This window comes from Thalassophryne amazonica, chromosome 8 (assembly GCF_902500255.1).
Source record: "Thalassophryne amazonica chromosome 8, fThaAma1.1, whole genome shotgun sequence".
In the NCBI taxonomy this organism is placed as follows: Eukaryota; Metazoa; Chordata; class Actinopteri; order Batrachoidiformes; family Batrachoididae; genus Thalassophryne; species Thalassophryne amazonica.
In genome coordinates this window covers 54,691,513-54,709,594 of record NC_047110.1, presented here as the reverse complement: position 1 = coordinate 54,709,594, position 18,082 = coordinate 54,691,513, and the positions used below count along the sequence as shown (strand labels likewise).

At 43.4% G+C, this 18,082-nt stretch overlaps 1 protein-coding gene across 1 annotated transcript in view; it reads right to left on the bottom strand.

The window, feature by feature from the left end:
* LOC117515638 (zinc finger protein AEBP2-like) overlaps positions 1–18,082 on the bottom strand; it is an 87,389-nt gene that overhangs the window by 29,591 nt on the left and 39,716 nt on the right. Inside the window, 1 exon segment of the mRNA XM_034176287.1 lies at positions 3,239–3,306. Within this exon segment, the coding sequence (XP_034032178.1) occupies positions 3,239–3,306 (68 nt within the window).

Below are 18,082 nucleotides of genomic sequence, written 5' to 3'. Positions count from 1 at the left end.
CTAAGATGAAAATTTCAGACCCCTCTATGATTTCTAAGTGGGAGAACTTGCAAAATCGCAGGGTGTTCAAATACTTATTTTCCTCACTGTATGTTATATGACATCTTCAGAGATAACTGACACAAAACCAATCAGTTTCTTATGTACATTGATAATATTCACTCTAATCTAATTATATTTGTTCCGCAAATCTGACTGGTTAATCGTGTCAGATTTCTAATCATAAAATATTGCGTTGACGGTGGCAAAATATTTGACCGTTTCACATTTTATGCATTACCTGACCGCCTTTGCTATGCAGATGTTAATAATGACACTGTCAGCTGAGAGCGAGAGAAACTGGTGGAGCGACAAAGGTGATGTGGATTAGTGATGTGGATTCTGATACAGAATTACTCAACAAGATGGAAAAATCCGTGGGTCATGTCACAGAATTTCCAGTTTAGCATGAAGATGCTGTTGCTATAGTAAGCTTTGCTGACCGAATTACTTACAGAAAAATAAACCGTGCAACCAATGGAATTGGATGTGAATAAGCACTTGTGCCTGACGATCTGTGGACATTGATGGTGGATTACAGTCGCAAATATCTTTTACCGGCTCCGGTAAAACAGATATTTGCGACCGGAAAAATCCAGCATTAATGTCCACAAATCATCAGACACAACAGGATTATTCGCTAATTAGAACTGGAAATCAGAAAAAGTTGAGGTGATATGAGAAATTCAAATTTAAAAAAAAAACAACAATGCAATCATCCTTACATTTATTTGACCTCTATTTAATTGCAGACCGTATGATCCGTATGAACCCAAGATATTTAATGTTTTGTGTGGTCAGCTTCATTTCATTTGTATACATCCCTGGAGCTGTTCTTGTGCACTTCATGATGTGGAGAACGCATCTGGAATAGTTTCAAAGGTAAATACTTGTAATATTTATATTGTATTGGTTTGGTAAAACAGTTGCAATTTCATTCCTTCTTATGAGTATCTGTAAAATTATATTATGATAGATGAGCTGCGCTGTGATGCACTGCGCTGACGCAATGACTCGCAGTGGCACACATTCTCTTGAATTGTTCGTGCAATGTTCACATGTAATTCACAAAAATAATGCGTGCCAGACATTTTGAACATTTCTAAATTTTCTTTGCGCACGAGCACACAGCTGCACACAATTTACAATGTCTTACAATGACCTTATTCTCTGGCACTGCCAGTACGTGAGAAAAATTTGTGCAAGTGTCAAAGTACCTTTACATTTACTTTAGGGTTGCAGCTATCGATTAGTAATCGAGTATTCTATCGATTGTTCTGGCGATTAATTGAGTAATCAGATAAAAAGTACTTTGCGTTTTTAACAACATCAACAGTCCAGGGCTCTCCCTAAGCAATGGCACAATGTCGCTGCATCATCATGAAGATTGCCAAATTTAGTGTATCATTTTGTAATCATTTATTTTTTTCCACATCTTTACAAGTTTTGGATCTTTCCTGGTGTCAGGAGCTCAGCCAAAGTTTTGACATTTTGCTGAAATGGTGATAGGATGTGGCTTTCTGTTTTTTTGTTTTCCCAACTTGTAAAATGTAACCATTTTATTTTTTTTTTACCAAGGTTGGTGAACTGTGTCTCTGCACTCTTACTACGAAGCCACACTGTTGCAACACGTGCAGAATGTGGCTTGGCATCGTCTTGCTAAAATAAGCAGGGACGTCCCTGAAAAATACATTGCTTGGATGGCAGCATGTGTTGCTCCAAAACCTGGATGTACCTTTCAGCACTGATGGTGCCATCACAGATGTGTAAGTTACCCATGCCATGGGCACTAACACCCCACACCATCACAGATGCTGGCTTTTGAACTTTGCTCTGGTAACAATCTGAATGGTCTTTTTCCTCTTTTGTCCGGAGGACACGATGTCCATGATTTCCAAAAAAAATTTGAAATGTGGACTCATCAGACCACAGCTCACTTTTCCACTTTACATCTGTCCATTTCAAATGAGCTCGGGCCCAGAGAAGGCAGTGGCATTTCTGGATGTTGTTGATGTATGGCTTTCACTTTGCATGGTAGAGTTTTAACTTGCACATTTCAAAATTAGCAAATATTTGCAGAAAAACAAAAAAGTCTATCAGTTTGAACATGAAATATCTTGTCTTTGTGGTGTATTCTGTAGAATATAGGTTGATGCGGATTTGCAAATCGTATTCTGTTTTTTACATTTCACACAACGTCCCAACTTCATTGTAATTGGGGGTGTACTAAAAAGAAAGAAATTTTAAAAACATAATTCTGGCTTCTTTATCCAAAAATGTTGAAAATGATGCTCTTTAAACTGCAAGTGAAAACTAATCTCATGACATAAAATAAAACTACAGATGTCAAAACAATGGCACGCATAAGTATACGCACCCTTAAATATAATACAAGTAATTAGTCATGTTCACAGCCAATTTTCTTCAGACAAGTTAAGGGATGGACACATGAACATTATCAAGTCACTGAATATGTCTGGACATCGGGGAATTAGGGGAGGTGATGGCCTAGTGGTTAAGGTGTTGGGCTTGAGTCCAGAAGATCATGGGTTCAAATCCCCACCTGACTGGAAAATCACTAAGGGCCCTTGGGCAAGGCCTTTAATCCCCTACTGCTCCCGGTGTGTAGTGAGCGCCTTGTATAGCAGCACCCTGACATCGGGGTGAATGTGAGGCATAATTGTAAAGTGCTTTGAGCATCTGATGCAGATGGAAAAGCACTATATAAATGCAGTCCATTTCATTTTACTTCACTTACATCAGTATGTGTACAAACAGTGTGGTACTGTGTTGTAAATCCCTCTGGAGGAGCCAGTTCTCAAAACCTGACTGAGCAAGATGTAGACCAGTGAGGAAAGCTACCAAGGGACCCATGACAACTCTTTTGATGTTATCAGTTTCTGTGGTTGTGGTTAGAGAAAGGGTGCAACTTTTAACTGTTGCATCACCAGTTATACAGCTTGGTGGTAGACTCGCACAAAGAAGAATTTTCTTACAACGACTACTTGAAAGTTCAGCTACAGTTTGCCCAAAGCCACGTGGGAGATGAGAGCCTAGATTTGACCTGTTTTGTTGTATAAAAATCCTTCTCTGCTCTACAAAGCTGCAAGTCAAACAGGACCCCCCCCACCCACACCCACACCCCACCTATCAAAAGAGTAAGATGTTCAGGAGAAGTATAATCTGATTTAACACTTACATGTCCTCTGGTGTCCAGTGTAAAAGGACCTTCACTTTGCCAGAGCCTTCTTTCCTTCGGGCCAGCACCTACACAGACACGGTTAGACACAACAATTAAATAGCTCAGCCTTCTGACTTTTTTTTTTTTTTTTTGCTGACTGAACAGCCGTTTTACTGGTGGGATTTTGAATGTGTGTAGTCAATCAATCAATCAATCAATTTTTTTATATAGCGCCAAATCACAACAAACAGTTGCCCCAAGGCGCTTTATATTGTAAGGCAAGGCCATACAATAATTATGTAAAACCCCAACGGTAAAAACGACCCCCTGTGAGCAAGCACTTGGCTACAGTGGGAAGGAAAAACTCCCTTTTAACAGGAAGAAACCTCCAGCAGAACCAGGCTCAGGGAGGGGCAGTCTTCTGCTGGGACTGGTTGGGGCTGAGGGAGAGAACCAGGAAAAAGACATGCTGTGGAGGGGAGCAGAGATTGATCACTAATGATTAAATGCAGAGTGGTGCATACAGAGCAAAAAGAGAAAGAAACAGTGCATCATGGGAACCCCCCAGCAGTCTACGTCTATAGCAGCATAACTAAGGGATGGTTCAGGGTCACCTGATCCAGCCCTAACTATAAGCTTTAGCAAAAAGGAAAGTTTTAAGCCTAATCTTAAAAGTAGAGAGGGTGTCTGTCTCCCTGATCTGAATTGGGAGCTGGTTCCACAGGAGAGGAGCCTGAAAGCTGAAGGCTCTGCCTCCCATTCTACTCTTACAAACCCTAGGAACTACAAGTAAGCCTGCAGTCAGAGCGAAGAGCTCTATTGGGGTGATATGGTACTACGAGGTCCCTAAGATAAGATGGGACCTGATTATTCAAAACCTTATAAGTAAGAAGAAGAATTTTAAATTCTATTCTAGAATTAACAGGAAGCCAATGAAGAGAGGCCAATATGGGTGATATATGTTCTCTCCTTCTAGTCCCCGTCAGTACTCTAGCTGCAGCATTTTGAATTAACTGAAGGCTTTTTAGGGAACTTTTAGGACAACCTGATAATAATGAATTACAATAGTCCAGCCTAGAGGAAATAAATGCATTAATTAGTTTTTCAGCATCACTCTGAGACAAGACCTTTCTGATTTTAGAGATATTGCGTAAATGCAAAAAAGCAGTCCTACATATTTGTTTAATATGCGCTTTGAATGACATATCCTGATCAAAAATGACTCCAAGATTTCTCACAGTATTACTAGAGGTCAGGGAAATGCCATCCACAGTAAGGATCTGGTTAGACACCATGTTTCTAAGATTTGTGGGGCCAAGTACAATAACTTCAGTTTTATCTGAGTTTAAAAGCAGGAAATTAGAGGTCATCCATGTCTTTATGTCTGTAAGACAATCCTGCAGTTTAGCTAATTGGTGTGTGTCCTCTGGCTTCATGGATAGATAAAGCTGGGTATCATCTGCGTAACAATGAAAATTTAAGCAATACCGTCTAATAATACTGCCTAAGGGAAGCATGTATAAAGTGAATAAAATTGGTCCTAGCACAGAACCTTGTGGAACTCCATAATTAACTTTAGTCTGTGAAGAAGATTCCCCATTTACATCAACAAATTGTAATCTATTAGACAAATATGATTCAAACCACCGCAGCGCAGTGCCTTTAATACCTATGGCATGCTCTAATCTCTGTAATAAAATTTTATGGTCAACAGTATCAAAAGCAGCACTGAGGTCTAACAGAACAAGCACAGAGATGAGTCCACTGTCCGAGGCCATAAGAAGATCATTTGTAACCTTCACTAATGCTGTTTCTGTACTATGATGAATTCTAAAACCTGACTGAAACTCTTCAAATAGACCATTCCTCTGCAGATGATCAGTTAGCTGTTTTACAACTACCCTTTCAAGAATTTGAGAGAAAAGGAAGGTTGGAGATTGGCCTATAATTAGCTAAGATAGCTGGGTCAAGTGATGGCTTTTTAAGTAATGGTTTAATTACTGCCACCTTAAAAGCCTGTGGTACATAGCCAACTAACAAAGATAGATTTATCATATTTAAGATCGAAGCATTAAATAATGGTAGGGCTTCCTTGAGCAGCCTGGTAGGAATGGGGTCTAATAAACATGTTGATGGTTTGGATGAAGTAACTAATGAAAATAACTCAGACAGAACAATCGGAGAGAAAGAGTCTAACCAAATACCGGCATCACTGAAAGCAGCCAAAGATAACGATACGTCTTTGGGATGGTTATGAGTAATTTTTAGTCACATATAACCTCTAATTACTACATCCAAAGAACAGCAGCCAAATAAATCAAACATGTCAGGGAGAATGCACTGGTGCAATGGTTTTAATTGGCAACCACACAGACACGCCACTGATCTCAACTTTCTGAAATGAGCCATCCATCTGCCCCAGCAAGGTGATGCACATGCACCTTCTTGGTCTTTTCCAGTTGGTGAGAACCATGTTCACTGAGGCACCTGTTTGCTGCATCATGCTCAGGAAAATGCATCACATGGCTGGAGAATCATAACAGACATTCCCTCACAATTCAAGTAGTACACCTCATCAGTTTCCTTGAGTTCAATCTCATGTGACACCCAACTGTACTCAAGGATTCTCTGAGAAGACCTGGTATCAAAGACAACCAGGCCTTGCCTTAGGTCACTGGTGAGAGTCCAAGTCTCTTAATTACAGAGTAAGACCAGAAACACCAAGAGACTGAAGACTTGGACCCTTCTTCTTCTGCATATATTCACATCACCAAACACCTCTATCCAGTGACTTTCGTCATTACACTTCCCAGACATCCCTTGTTCTCATTAAGTCGACATGAATACGTGAATCTCTCACCACATAAAGATATCATTCTAATGGCTGAGTTCAGGAAACAAGTCAAAGCCTAGAATTTAGTCTTGATCCAGAACAATAACAAACCCAGACAATGACTCCTCACTTAGCTTCTCAAGTGCTTGTCCAGAATCAAGTCTGCACTGATTTCTTGGATTTGGCTCCTTTTGTCCATTGGTCTAATGCATAATGAGGCCAACATCCCCAAGTCATGTCATATTTCATCACTACACCAGAAAGCAATGACAGCACCTTTAATAATGCATGCAATGGCTCATTTAGATTTCTATTTTCAATCGGATCTATCCCACATATCTCTGCAATGAGCTTCTGTCTCCAGGCCAAAAAATCCCCACTAGATTTGTTCAGTATGTAGTATCCAGACATCACTCATATCTGAACAGATGCTGCCCCTTTTTGGGTAACAGTCAGCTGTGACTGATCCATTCCACATTAAATAGGCCAACTCTCTGTTCAAAGGAACATTTTTAATGCAATGATGCGGCTTGTTTTTATGAAAGGGAATTTTTAGTTATGAAGCAATGTGTTGTTACAGACTTCTTACTGTGTACAAGGGGAAAAAAAAAAAAAAACCCACAATCTTCCTTTCCCCTCACACAGAGCTATAGCGCTTTTATAAAGTAGTTGTACACCGACACCTCATCTGTTCTCTATGCCGCCCAATACTTTGACTGCTGAAATCGATACTGGAAGAAAACAAAACCGGAATGGTGCATCCTGAGTTATCAGCATAAACAATCCCAGCTGTAGCTCTGTTTCATGTCTGGACCAAAGACGTTTGCTTGGTGATGTAGATTAGCACTCTGTGTTGTTTTTAGTAGTATCCTGAGAAGTATTATTTTTTTCTTAATTAAAGAGTTGACAGGAACAAAGCAACAGAGCTCACCTTCCTACTTGTTAAAATACAGCTGAGGGAGAAAGAAAAAAAAAGCTGCATAACTGGCCGATTATTTGAATAATATTTGATCAAGCATGCCGTGTTGGTTTGTTGCAAAATTGCTGTGGAATTCACACAAATATTATCAGTAGGAAAAAGAAAAGCTAGAAAAATAACTGGGGCTGTTTAAAATAGCCAGAGATACAACCTTTTACGTCAATTGGGCCTTTTAGTGCAGATTGTCTATTTTTAGGGCAGTGAATGAGCTTACATGTGAAGAACTTCTCTTACGCACATGAATATCTGAAATAATTCTGGTGCCTCTGGGGAATGGCTGTGGCACTGATGGAAACTGGTTTGAGGACATCAAGGAGGGGCTCCAGAGACAGAGACGACAGCAGACCTAGAAATTCGCTCCTAACATCAATTTCGAGCATCCCATTCACACACACACACACACACACACAAACTCATTCCAATGTTTTTTTTTTTGGTATTGTTCTAATCTGAACATATAACATTTTCAAGCTTAAATCTTAGAACATGTTTTTGTATTATACCCTGTTGGAAGACGAGAAAAGTGTTAACATCAAACAATGGTGCAAGAACAATAGTAGGTTCTTTTAGATTCTCCCCCTTCCCACACTCAGCATTATTATTTGATTGAGTCTCTACAGCAAATCTGATATGGATCTGTGTTGATTTGACACAGGTTTTTATGCCAGATGCTTTTCCTGACACAACTCCACATAATGTGGAGTAGGGCTGCAGGTATGGATTATTTTAGTAATCAAGTATTCTATGTATTATTCTGGCGATTAATCGAGTAATTGGATAAAAAATACTTTTGTGTTTGCAACATCAACAGTCCAGGGCCCTCCCTAAACAATGGCACAATGTCGCTGCATCATCATGGAGATTGTCAAATTTAGTGTATGCCTTTCTGTTTTCCTGGTATTATTTATTTTTCACATCTTCACAAGTTTTGGATCTTTCCTGGTGTCAGGAGCTCAGCCAAAGTCAGGCCAAAGTCTTGATATTTTGCTGAAATGGAGATGGGATGTGGCTTTCTGTTTTCCCCCAAAAATTTAACCATTTTAAATTTTTGTTTTTTTTTTAAAGGTTGGTGGATTGGGTCGCTGCGTGATTTTTCTCTCTCTTTCTCTGCGATTCAGCCAATGCATTTCAGCTGGAGATTGAACATGCAAGCCTAGCAGTCAGGTTTTTTTTTTATTATTATTATTCTGGAGTTCCAGTGTTTGCGAAGCATTGGGTGTTGCCCAAAAAAAAGCAAAAATTAAAAAGTGAAACACTCTGTGCAAGTCTGAGCAAAACACAGAAGGAAGAGTGGACTTTGTCCAGAGACTGTCAGCGTGGCCGAGAACGGAGCTGTGAGGGCAGTACGGAGCCGCTCACACCGGGCAGAGAGAGGCAGCCATTGGCCGCCGCACAAATAGCCACTCCCCACGTAGAACGGAGAGCAGGAAGCGGACTAAACGGCATAAAAAAAAAAATAAAAAAAAAGTCAAAACACAAATGCGCAATAAGCTATTTCAGATGATCAGCGTGGACCGTTTTTTTCTTAAAAGCCTTTATTTCACTCTGTGTTGCGTTGGAAAGCTGTAGCTATTGTGCTAATTTGATTAGCGCTTACACTGCTTATGCATGCTGTAGTCTTCTTCTGTTTGTTTTTCTAGGGACATTACAGCACCACACACATATGTGGCCTGGCATATGTACTACAACGTTAAACGAAACTTTGATGCACAGAACATTTTTTGTAATTGAATTATTTGAGTTACATGACTAACTGTTTCAGCCCTAATGTGGAGAATGGGCACAAGTGGTTCTGAATGCGTAAAATACAGTTTTGGAAGCAAGTGCATTGACCGCTTGCCCACCAAGCTACCCAACACAGTAAAGACTGCAGTGACTATGAATTCACCCTACGCACAATAACAATTTCACAGAATTTGCAGATGATCAACACAGTTAACATCAATTTGACAGGTCTGTAAATTTGCTTTCCATTCCCTTTTCACTCCACATACAGGAGAAATGTTTTGTGAAGACAAATAAATTTGCCTGTTTGATGACGTTGTAGTTAGAGCCATCGTGGTAAGAGTTTTCAGCAGCCAAAATTAGAAAAAAAAAAAACGTTCGACTACAAACTAATACACGATAACAGAAGTATTAGGTGACATTAAGAGATATGAATAGCCCTGATGCAATAAAGACTTATTCCCAGCGTAACCCTGTAAAGTCTGGCCAGCAAAAAAAAAAAAAAATAGGAGAGTGACTGAGTTAGTCCATCTGAGTCAGCCTGTGTAGACAATAACTCTAAACAACAAATGCTGCATTCTTGTACCTCAGCAAATTTAAAGAACATACAATACAGCTAACCCTATTGCATTTGGTGAACTCTGATGCACCACACTGATTGAAATAGGGACTTTGCTTTGCCTATGTAATACCCATAGGTGTAATAATAATGTGTCTGAAATCTGCTAGATCAGGGTTCTAACTAGTGCAAACTTGCGTTACAGCCCATTACGCTATAATTGTGGACCGTTACGCTTATTTTGGACCATTACGATTTTCAATACAGCGTCTGTTATCAACCGTTTCTGCAGCGCGAAGCAATGCTTCGGTTCAATGGCTCGTGGCTCTTTGATTCGCTGCTCTTCAGAAACGGCAAGTCTGCTTCTTAACCCCTCTGAAAGCCATTAAAATATGAGTCATTTTTGTGTGGATTAAAGTCACTAACTGGGACTCCTGTCTTGTTGCAGTCGAGAAAGGAGCTTCAAACGCTGCGCGGCTCTCTGACTCTCTCTCTCTAGACCAGTGGTGTCCAAACTATTCCAGAAATGGCCGAGACGGTGCAGGTTTTCTTTGCAGCCACTGACTTCAGCAGGTGATTTCACTGATTAACATCCTTTTGAACAGGTGGGGATGAGTTCATCAGTGAAATCACCTGCTGGAGTCAGTGGCTGCAAAGAAAACCTGTACCGTCTCGGCCCTTTCTGGAATAGTTTGGACACTACTGCTCTAGACAGAGTACGCTCGGAATTAATAACTTCAAAATGAATCGCCGCTTTAAATAAAATGACACCTCTTACAAACGTTGCAATACAGATAATAAACTACAATAGACTAAAACGTTTTTTCCTCCCAAAATGAGATGTGTTGCATTCTTTATAAACCTGACCTGCAGCACATCTGCAAGAACTCTGCTCATAGGTATGGAAAGACATTCATGCCAATAATAATGTCTGAAAGGAAATGCTTTTGACAAAAACTAACATTTTATTTCTGTTTATGTCCAGAGAACAAGGATCCACCATGTAGAGTTTATTATGTCCACAGTTTAAGGATCCAGTAACCAATTTCATATTTATTTACTTTAAGACAATAAATGTTGTTCAATTACAATTTAATCAGCTTATAAAGCACCAAATTACAACAAAAGCTGTCTCAAAGTGCCTCACACAGAACAGTTCAACATAAAAAATTAAAATAAATAAATAAAAATAAAAAAAATTCCATCCATCCATCCATTTTCTTCTGCTTTATCCGGAGTCGTGTCACGGGGGGCAGCAGCTCAAGCAAAGCCGCCCAGACCTCCCGATCCACACACACCTCCTCCAGCTCCTCCGGGGACCCCAAGGCGTTCCCAAACCAGCCGAGAGATGTAGTCCCTCCAGCGTGTCTGGGTCTTCCCTGGGGCCTCCTCCCAGTGGGACGTGCCAGGAACACCTCTCCAGCGAGGCGTCCAGGGGGCATCCGGAAAAGATGCCCGAGCCACCTCAAACTGACTCCTTTCGACGTGGAGGAGCAGCGGCTCGACTCCGAGCTCCTCCCCGAGTGACCGAGCTCCTCACCCTATCTCTAAGGGAGCGCCCAGCACCCTGCGGAGGAAACTCATCTCGGCCGCTTGTACTCGCGATCTCGTTCTTTCGGTCATGAGCCAAATCTCATGACCATAGGTGAGGATCAGAACGTAGATCGATCGGTAAATCGAGAGCTTTGCCCCCTTACTCAGCTCTCTCTTCACCACAACGGTCCAATACAGCGACCGCATCACTGCAGATGCTGCATCGATCCGTCTATCGATCTCACGCTCCATCCGTCCCTCACTCGTGACATGACCCCGAGATACTTAACTCCTCCACTTGAGGCAAGGACACTCCACCGACCTGAAGAGGGCAAAGCACCTTTTTCCGGTCAAGAACCATGGCCTCGGATTCGGATGGTGCTGATTTCATCCCGGACGCTTCACACTCAGCTGCAAACCGCCCCAGTGCACGCTGAAGGTCCTGATTTGACGAAGCCAACAGAACCACATCGTCCGCAAACAGCAGAGACGAGATTCTGTGGTTCCCAAACCAGACCCCCTCTACACCCTGGCTGCGCCTAAAAATTCTGTCCATAAAAATAATGAACAGAACCAGTGACAAAGGGCAGCCCTGACGGAGGCCAACGTGCACTGGAAACAGGACTGACTTACTACCGGCAATGCGAACCAAGCTCCTCCTGCGGTCGTACAGGGACCGGATAGCCCTTAGCAAAGGACCCCGGACCCCGTATTCCCGGAGCACTCCCCACAGGGTGCCCCGAGGGACACGGTCAATGCCTTCTCCAGATCCACAAAACACATGTGGACCTGGTTGGCAAAACTCCCATGAACCCTCGAGCACCCGATGGAGCGTGTAGAGCTGGTCCAGTGTGCCGCGACCAGGACGAAAACCACACTGCTCCTCCTGAATCCGAGGTTCGACCATCGGTCGATTTCTCCTCTCCAGTACTGTGGAATAGACCTTACCGGGGAGGCTGAGTAGTGTGATCCCCCTGTAGTTGGAACACACCCTCCGGTCCCCCTTCTTAAACAGAGGGACCACCACCCCGGTCTGCCAATCCAGAGGCACTGTCCCCGATCGCCATGCGATGTTGCAGAGGCGTGTCAGCCAAGACAGCCCCACAACATCCAGAGACTTAAGGTACTCAGGACGGACTTCATCCACCCCAGGAGCCTTGCCACCAAGGAGCTTTCTAACCACCTCGGTGACTTCGGCCCGGGTAATGGATGAGTCCACCTCCGAGTCCCCAGTCTCTGCTTCCTCTTCAGAAGACGTGACGATGGGATTGAGGAGATCCTCGAAGTACTCCTTCCACCGCCCGACAACATCCCCAGTCAGGGTCAACAGCTCCCCACCCGCACCGTAAACAGTGCTGGTGGAGAGCTGCTTCTGCCTCCTGAGGTGTCGGACGGTTTGCCAGAATCTCTTCGAGGCCGACCGATAGTCCGCCTTCATAGCCTCCCCGAACTCCTCCCAGACCCGAGTTTTTGCCTCTGCGACCACACGGGCTGCGGCACGCTTGGCCTGCCGGTACCTGTCAGCTGCCTCTGGGGTCCCACCTACCAACAAAGATAAGTAGGACTCCTTCTTCAGCTTGATGGCATCCCTTACTTCCAGTGTCCACCACCGGGTTCGGGGATTGCCGCCGCGACAGGCACCAGAGACCTTGCGACCACAGCTACGAGCAGCCGCATCGACAATGGAGGTGGAGAACATGGTCCACTCGGACTCCATGTCTCCAACCTCCCCCTGGATCTGGGAGAAGCTCTCCCGGAGGTGGGAGTTGAAGACCTCGCTGACAGAGGGTTCCGCCAGTCGTTCCCAGCAGACCCTCACGATACGTTTGGGCCTGCCAGGTCTTACCGGCTTCCTACCCTCCCAGCGGATCCAACTTACCACCAGGTGGTGATCAGTCGACAGCTCTGCCCCTCTCTTCACTCGAGTGTCCGAGACACGTGGCCGAAGGTCAGATGATACGACTACAAAGTCGATCATCGACCTCCGGCTCAGCGTGTCCTGGTGCCACGTGCACTTATGGACACCCTTGTGCTCGAACATGGTGTTCGTGATGGACAAACTGTGACTAGCACAGAGGTCCAACAACTGAACACCACTCGGGTTCAGATCAGGGAGGCCGTGCTTCCCGATCACCCCCCTCCAGGTCTCACTGTCGCCGCCCACGTGGGCACTGAAATCCCCCAGGAGAACAATGGAGTCCCCAGTCGGAGCGCTATCTAGTACCCCTCCCAGGGACTCCAGGAAGGTCGGGTACTCTGCACTGCTGCTCAGCCCGTAGGCCGAGACAACGGTGAGAGACCTGTCAACGACCCGAAGGCATAGGGACGCGACCCTCTCGTTCACCGGAGTGAACTCCAACACTTGGCGACTGAGCTGGGGAGCAATAAGCAATGTGACCCCAGCTCTCCGCCTCTCCCCGTGGGCGACACCAGAAAATGAAGCGTCCAGCCCCTCTCCAGGAGTTGGGTACCAGAGCCCAAGCTGTGCGTGGAGGTGAGCCTGACTATCTCTAGTCGGTATCTCTCAACCTCCCACACAAGCTCAGGCTCCTTCCCCCCCTAGCGAGGTGACATTCCACATCCCAACAGCCAGGGGCTGTGAGCATGGACCGGGCCGCCGGGCCACCCGCCCTCGACCACCACCCAATCCTCTGCAGGTGGTGAACCCAGAGGAGGGGCGGGCCCACGTCACTCTTTCGGGCTGAGCCCGGCCAGGCCCCATGGGCTAAGGCCCAACCACCAGGCGCTCGCGTGCGAGCCCCAACCCCAGGCCTGGCTCCAGGGTGGGACCCCGGCTCCGCCATACCGGGCGACGTCACGGTCCTTGATCTTTTACTGGTCATGGAGGAATAAATAAAAAAAAAAAAAATAAAAAAAAAAAAAATTATAAAACAAATTATAATACCTAATTAAAAACAGAAGTAAAAGAATAAAACATAAAAAAAAAGACTACTCATAAGAAAGATAATAAAAATAGGTTTTAAGTCTTGACTTAAAAATGTCCACGGACTCCGACTGCCTCACTGAGGGCCATGTACTGGCTAACCCAGAATGAGATTGCCCACTCAACAAACTTCCCCAGCCTTCTGGACATGATGAAGGGACGTGGGCTGTCATACCTGGCTTTTCCCTTTGGGTACCCCTAGAATGGCCAATTTTTAGCTTGAATTTTCAAAAGTTTGCCCCCTTCTGCACCATCCCCCCCCAACTACGCTAGAATTTTATCCTAGCTACAACCCTGTAGATGGTTAGTCAATGCTGAATGAATGGGCACAAGTGGTTACCTTAACAGGTGCACATGCTATCAGTTGCACAGTCTTAGATTTCTACCACTAGTCCTTTCCATCCCATCAAAACATGCAACATAACACACATTCTCTATCTGGCAAGCAACATGGTACACAACATGCAGGAAATGGCTCTTACAATGTAAATAAGCTGTTTGCAAATATTGCAAAAATAAAGCTCATATCAGATGGTAACATAAGCCTTTTTCGCCACATCAAAAAAAGAACCCAGAAAAAAAATTACAATCATTCAGTGAAGGGACTTCATGTGAGCATGTCGGCTCCAATCACACAGACAGAAGCTACACAGCCAAAACAAGCAACTCCAATGATGATATCTGAGAAAAGCACCCCATATGGCATAACAAGCAAGTGCTGGAAAGCGGTAACTGAAGCAGTGACATTTTACCTGGCTATGGATACGATTCTCACAGAATCTGTGGAAAATAAGGGTTTCCAAAGAATGCTCAAAATACTTGATACACACACTTCAGAAGATTATTTAAGCCTGACCATTCATTTCAATCATAATTAGAAAGCATTCAGTGTGTGTCTTGAAACCATATACTTCAGAGAGGGACTGTCTGGAGATGAAAGAGGAGAACCAGGACAGCAGGGCTGAGATGATGATGGTTTTGGAGTTCAAGAGTTGGAATTGTATGCAGTGCACAGACTGCACCTAGCCAACGGCGAGTGAAAAAGAAAAACAAATACTGCCACTGGCATTAAGACAAGGATTTGGGTTCACAATAATACTATTACATTCATATTGAAATAAGCCTTCGGAAGAAATTTAGACTAAACAGTGGACATTAGCATGGCTGCAGGAGGACAAGCCTGCTAGAGCTGGAGCACTAGAGTCAGGGGGTCAAGCAGTGGATGACGCAGATTGGCGAAATAACAAAATATCCCATCATAAACATGACTGAATTGGTCTGGCGTGTCAGCAAGCCCACTGGCCAAATTACACAGAGGCTCCATAGCTCTGCTTCATCTCGTCAACGTCTGGGACGGCCCGCCGGGGACTGAGGTCTAATGCAGCATACCGCAATCTCAAACCACAATCCTTCAGAGGTCAGCCAGAAGGAGAACGTTTGCCCAACTGGCCAGATCTCCTTCCGATTCAATAGCCTAAACCTTACTTAACCCATTTTTATTGTCCTCTTTCAAAGTCAATTTCTCTCAATTTGTCATTTAAGTGGCTGACAGGCTCTCCCTTCATATTAACTGGATACAAATTAGTGTTGCCAGGAGATTACCAAGGTTTGTAATTAATTAATCTTAAATTAATCAAATGTAATCCAGAGCTGAAACAAGTAGTCGAGTAACTCGAACAATTCGATTACAAAAAATGTTCGAGGCAAATTCTGTGCCTCGAAGCTTCATTTAATGTTTTAGCACATGTGCCAGCCTGTGTGTGGCACTGCACGTCCCCAGAAAAAAAACCAACAAACAGAAGACTAGAGCATAACAGCTAATCAAATAGCAACGTAACCACAGAGTAAAATAAAGCCTTTTAAGAGAAAGAGCGTCCATACTGATCCATCTGAATAGACTGACTGCGCATTTAAAAGCGAAGCAGTGTGTTGACTATTTAAAAAAAAAATAAAAAAAAAAAAACACAGTCCGCTCAATGTGGGGAGCGACTGCGAGGTCGTCCAAAAAGTAACGGACCTTTTTATTTTTTTCAAAAACTATATGGATGTGAATCAACGTGTAATTGCATCAGCCAAGCTTGAACCGAATGGCGCGGCACAAACCACCTCCGTGTTGGTCTCACAGGACGGCTTTCAGATGGCTTTCGGTGACTTTTCAGTCGTGTGACTATCCGAGAAATTGTGGATTAGCTGGACATGCCAGAACATGTCCTGTGAGGCTTCATCACAGCCTTGCTTTGCACCATGCGGCTCCGTCCCGACGTGCGAATTCCTGTGGTTTTGTCCCGCACCATTCGCGGCACGGTGGCGCATTCCTCCGCTCCTCTTTCCATGACAAAAACTCCTGTAACACTGGAATGTGCCGAAAAAGTCTTGATGTCCACGTCTTCTGCCATTTCTGTGGTAGTCAGACGACGTCCCGGATCAACACAGCGTTCAGTTTGGAAATGATCTGGTCATTTGAGCCTGTTGATCGCCGCTCGGAACGCAGCGCGCCCTCAGCCGCTGTGGGCGGTCTTTAAACCAGCTGTAACACTCCTCAATCTGTGTGATCCCCATAAAATCGTCCCTGAAAGCCATCTGAATTTAGCGAATGGTGTCCACCTGGCTGTCTCTCACAGTTTCTGGAAAAATTTGATGCAGCGAAACTCCAAATCATTCAGACATTTCCCTGACAATAAAAATCCGACAAGGGGGTTGAACCAGCGCTCACTCAAAGCCTGCCCACAGGCGAATGATGCAACCGACAGGCGTGAAAAAACTCACGCATGTGCACGAAGGTTCAAGCTTGGCTGATGCAATCACACGTGATTCAAATCCATATAGTTTTTGAAAAAAATTAAAAGGTCTGTTACTTTTTGGACAGACCTCATATTGACCTAGCAGATGGCCGCTGTCTCTCTCTGCCCGGTGCGAGTCACAACTCCGTCCTTGGCTACACTGACAAACGGCAGAAGTCCAGTATTTCTTCTGTGTTTCGCTTTTAATTTTCACTTTTTTTGGGGAACACACAGCACTTCACAAACACGTTAACTTAAATAAAATAATAATAATAGAAAAAATGACTGCGAGGCTTGCATGTTCAACCTCCAGCTGAAATACAAGAGAAAGAGGTATTAAAAAAAAAAATCATGCAAGGACCCAGTCCACCAACCTTTATGATAATAATATTAATAATAATAATAATAATAATAATAAAAAACACAACTTAAAAATGGTTAAATTTTACAAGCTGGAGAAAACAAAACAAAACAGAAAGCCACATCCCACTGCCATTTCAGCAAAATATCAACACTTTGGGGCAGCGATATTGTGCCATTGCTTATGGAAAGCCGTGGACTATTGATGTTGTTTAAAAACGCAAAAGCACTTTTTATCCGATTACTCAATTAATCGCTAGAATAACTGATAGAATGCTCGATTATTAAAATAATCAATAGCTGCAGCCCGAGTATAATCCTTTTGAAAATCTCACCCCCACAAAAATACAAACATGGCCTCTAAGAAACTAAAAACAATGAAGAAAAGAAATTCACTCTTAAAAACAACTAGCATGTTGCCCATGGGGATCCATGGGCTCTAGATTGGGTAGTGTTTATAAAACAGGTATCTGACATTTTTCAAGGGTGGTAATAAATGATGCCAAGTTTCTATAACAAGATGGAATAGCGTGTCAGTCCAGAATGTTTTTAGAACCTTAGACCTCAAAGGTTTTTAAAGAAAGAACTCAACCCTTTGTTTTCCTGTTAATAACATATTTTTTAATGTTAATTTATTGTCTTAATGTATTTATAAACTGTTTAGGCTTTTGTTATCATATACACCATATTATTATTATTAATACAAGGTCTGTCCATAAAGTATAGGTCCTTTTATTTTTTCAAAAACTATATGGATTTCATTCATATGTTTTTACGTCAGACATGCTTGAACCCTCGTGCGCATGCGTGAGTTTTTCCACGCCTGTCGGTGACGTCATTCGCCTGTGAGCACTCCTTGTGGGGAGGAGTCATCCAGCCCCTCGTCGGAATTCCTTTGTCTGAGAAGTTTGCTGAGAGACTGGCGCGTTGTTTGATCAAAATTTTTTCTAAACCTGTGAGACACATCGAAGTGGACACGGTTCGAAAAAATTAAGCTGGTTTTCAGTGAAAATTTTAACGGCTGATGAGAGATTTTGAGGGTGATACTGTCGTTTTTTTTTTTTTTTTTTTTTAAGTACTTCACACAGTGCGAGACGTCGCACAGCGCTCTCAGGCGGCGTCATCAGCCTGTTTCAAGCTGAAAACCTC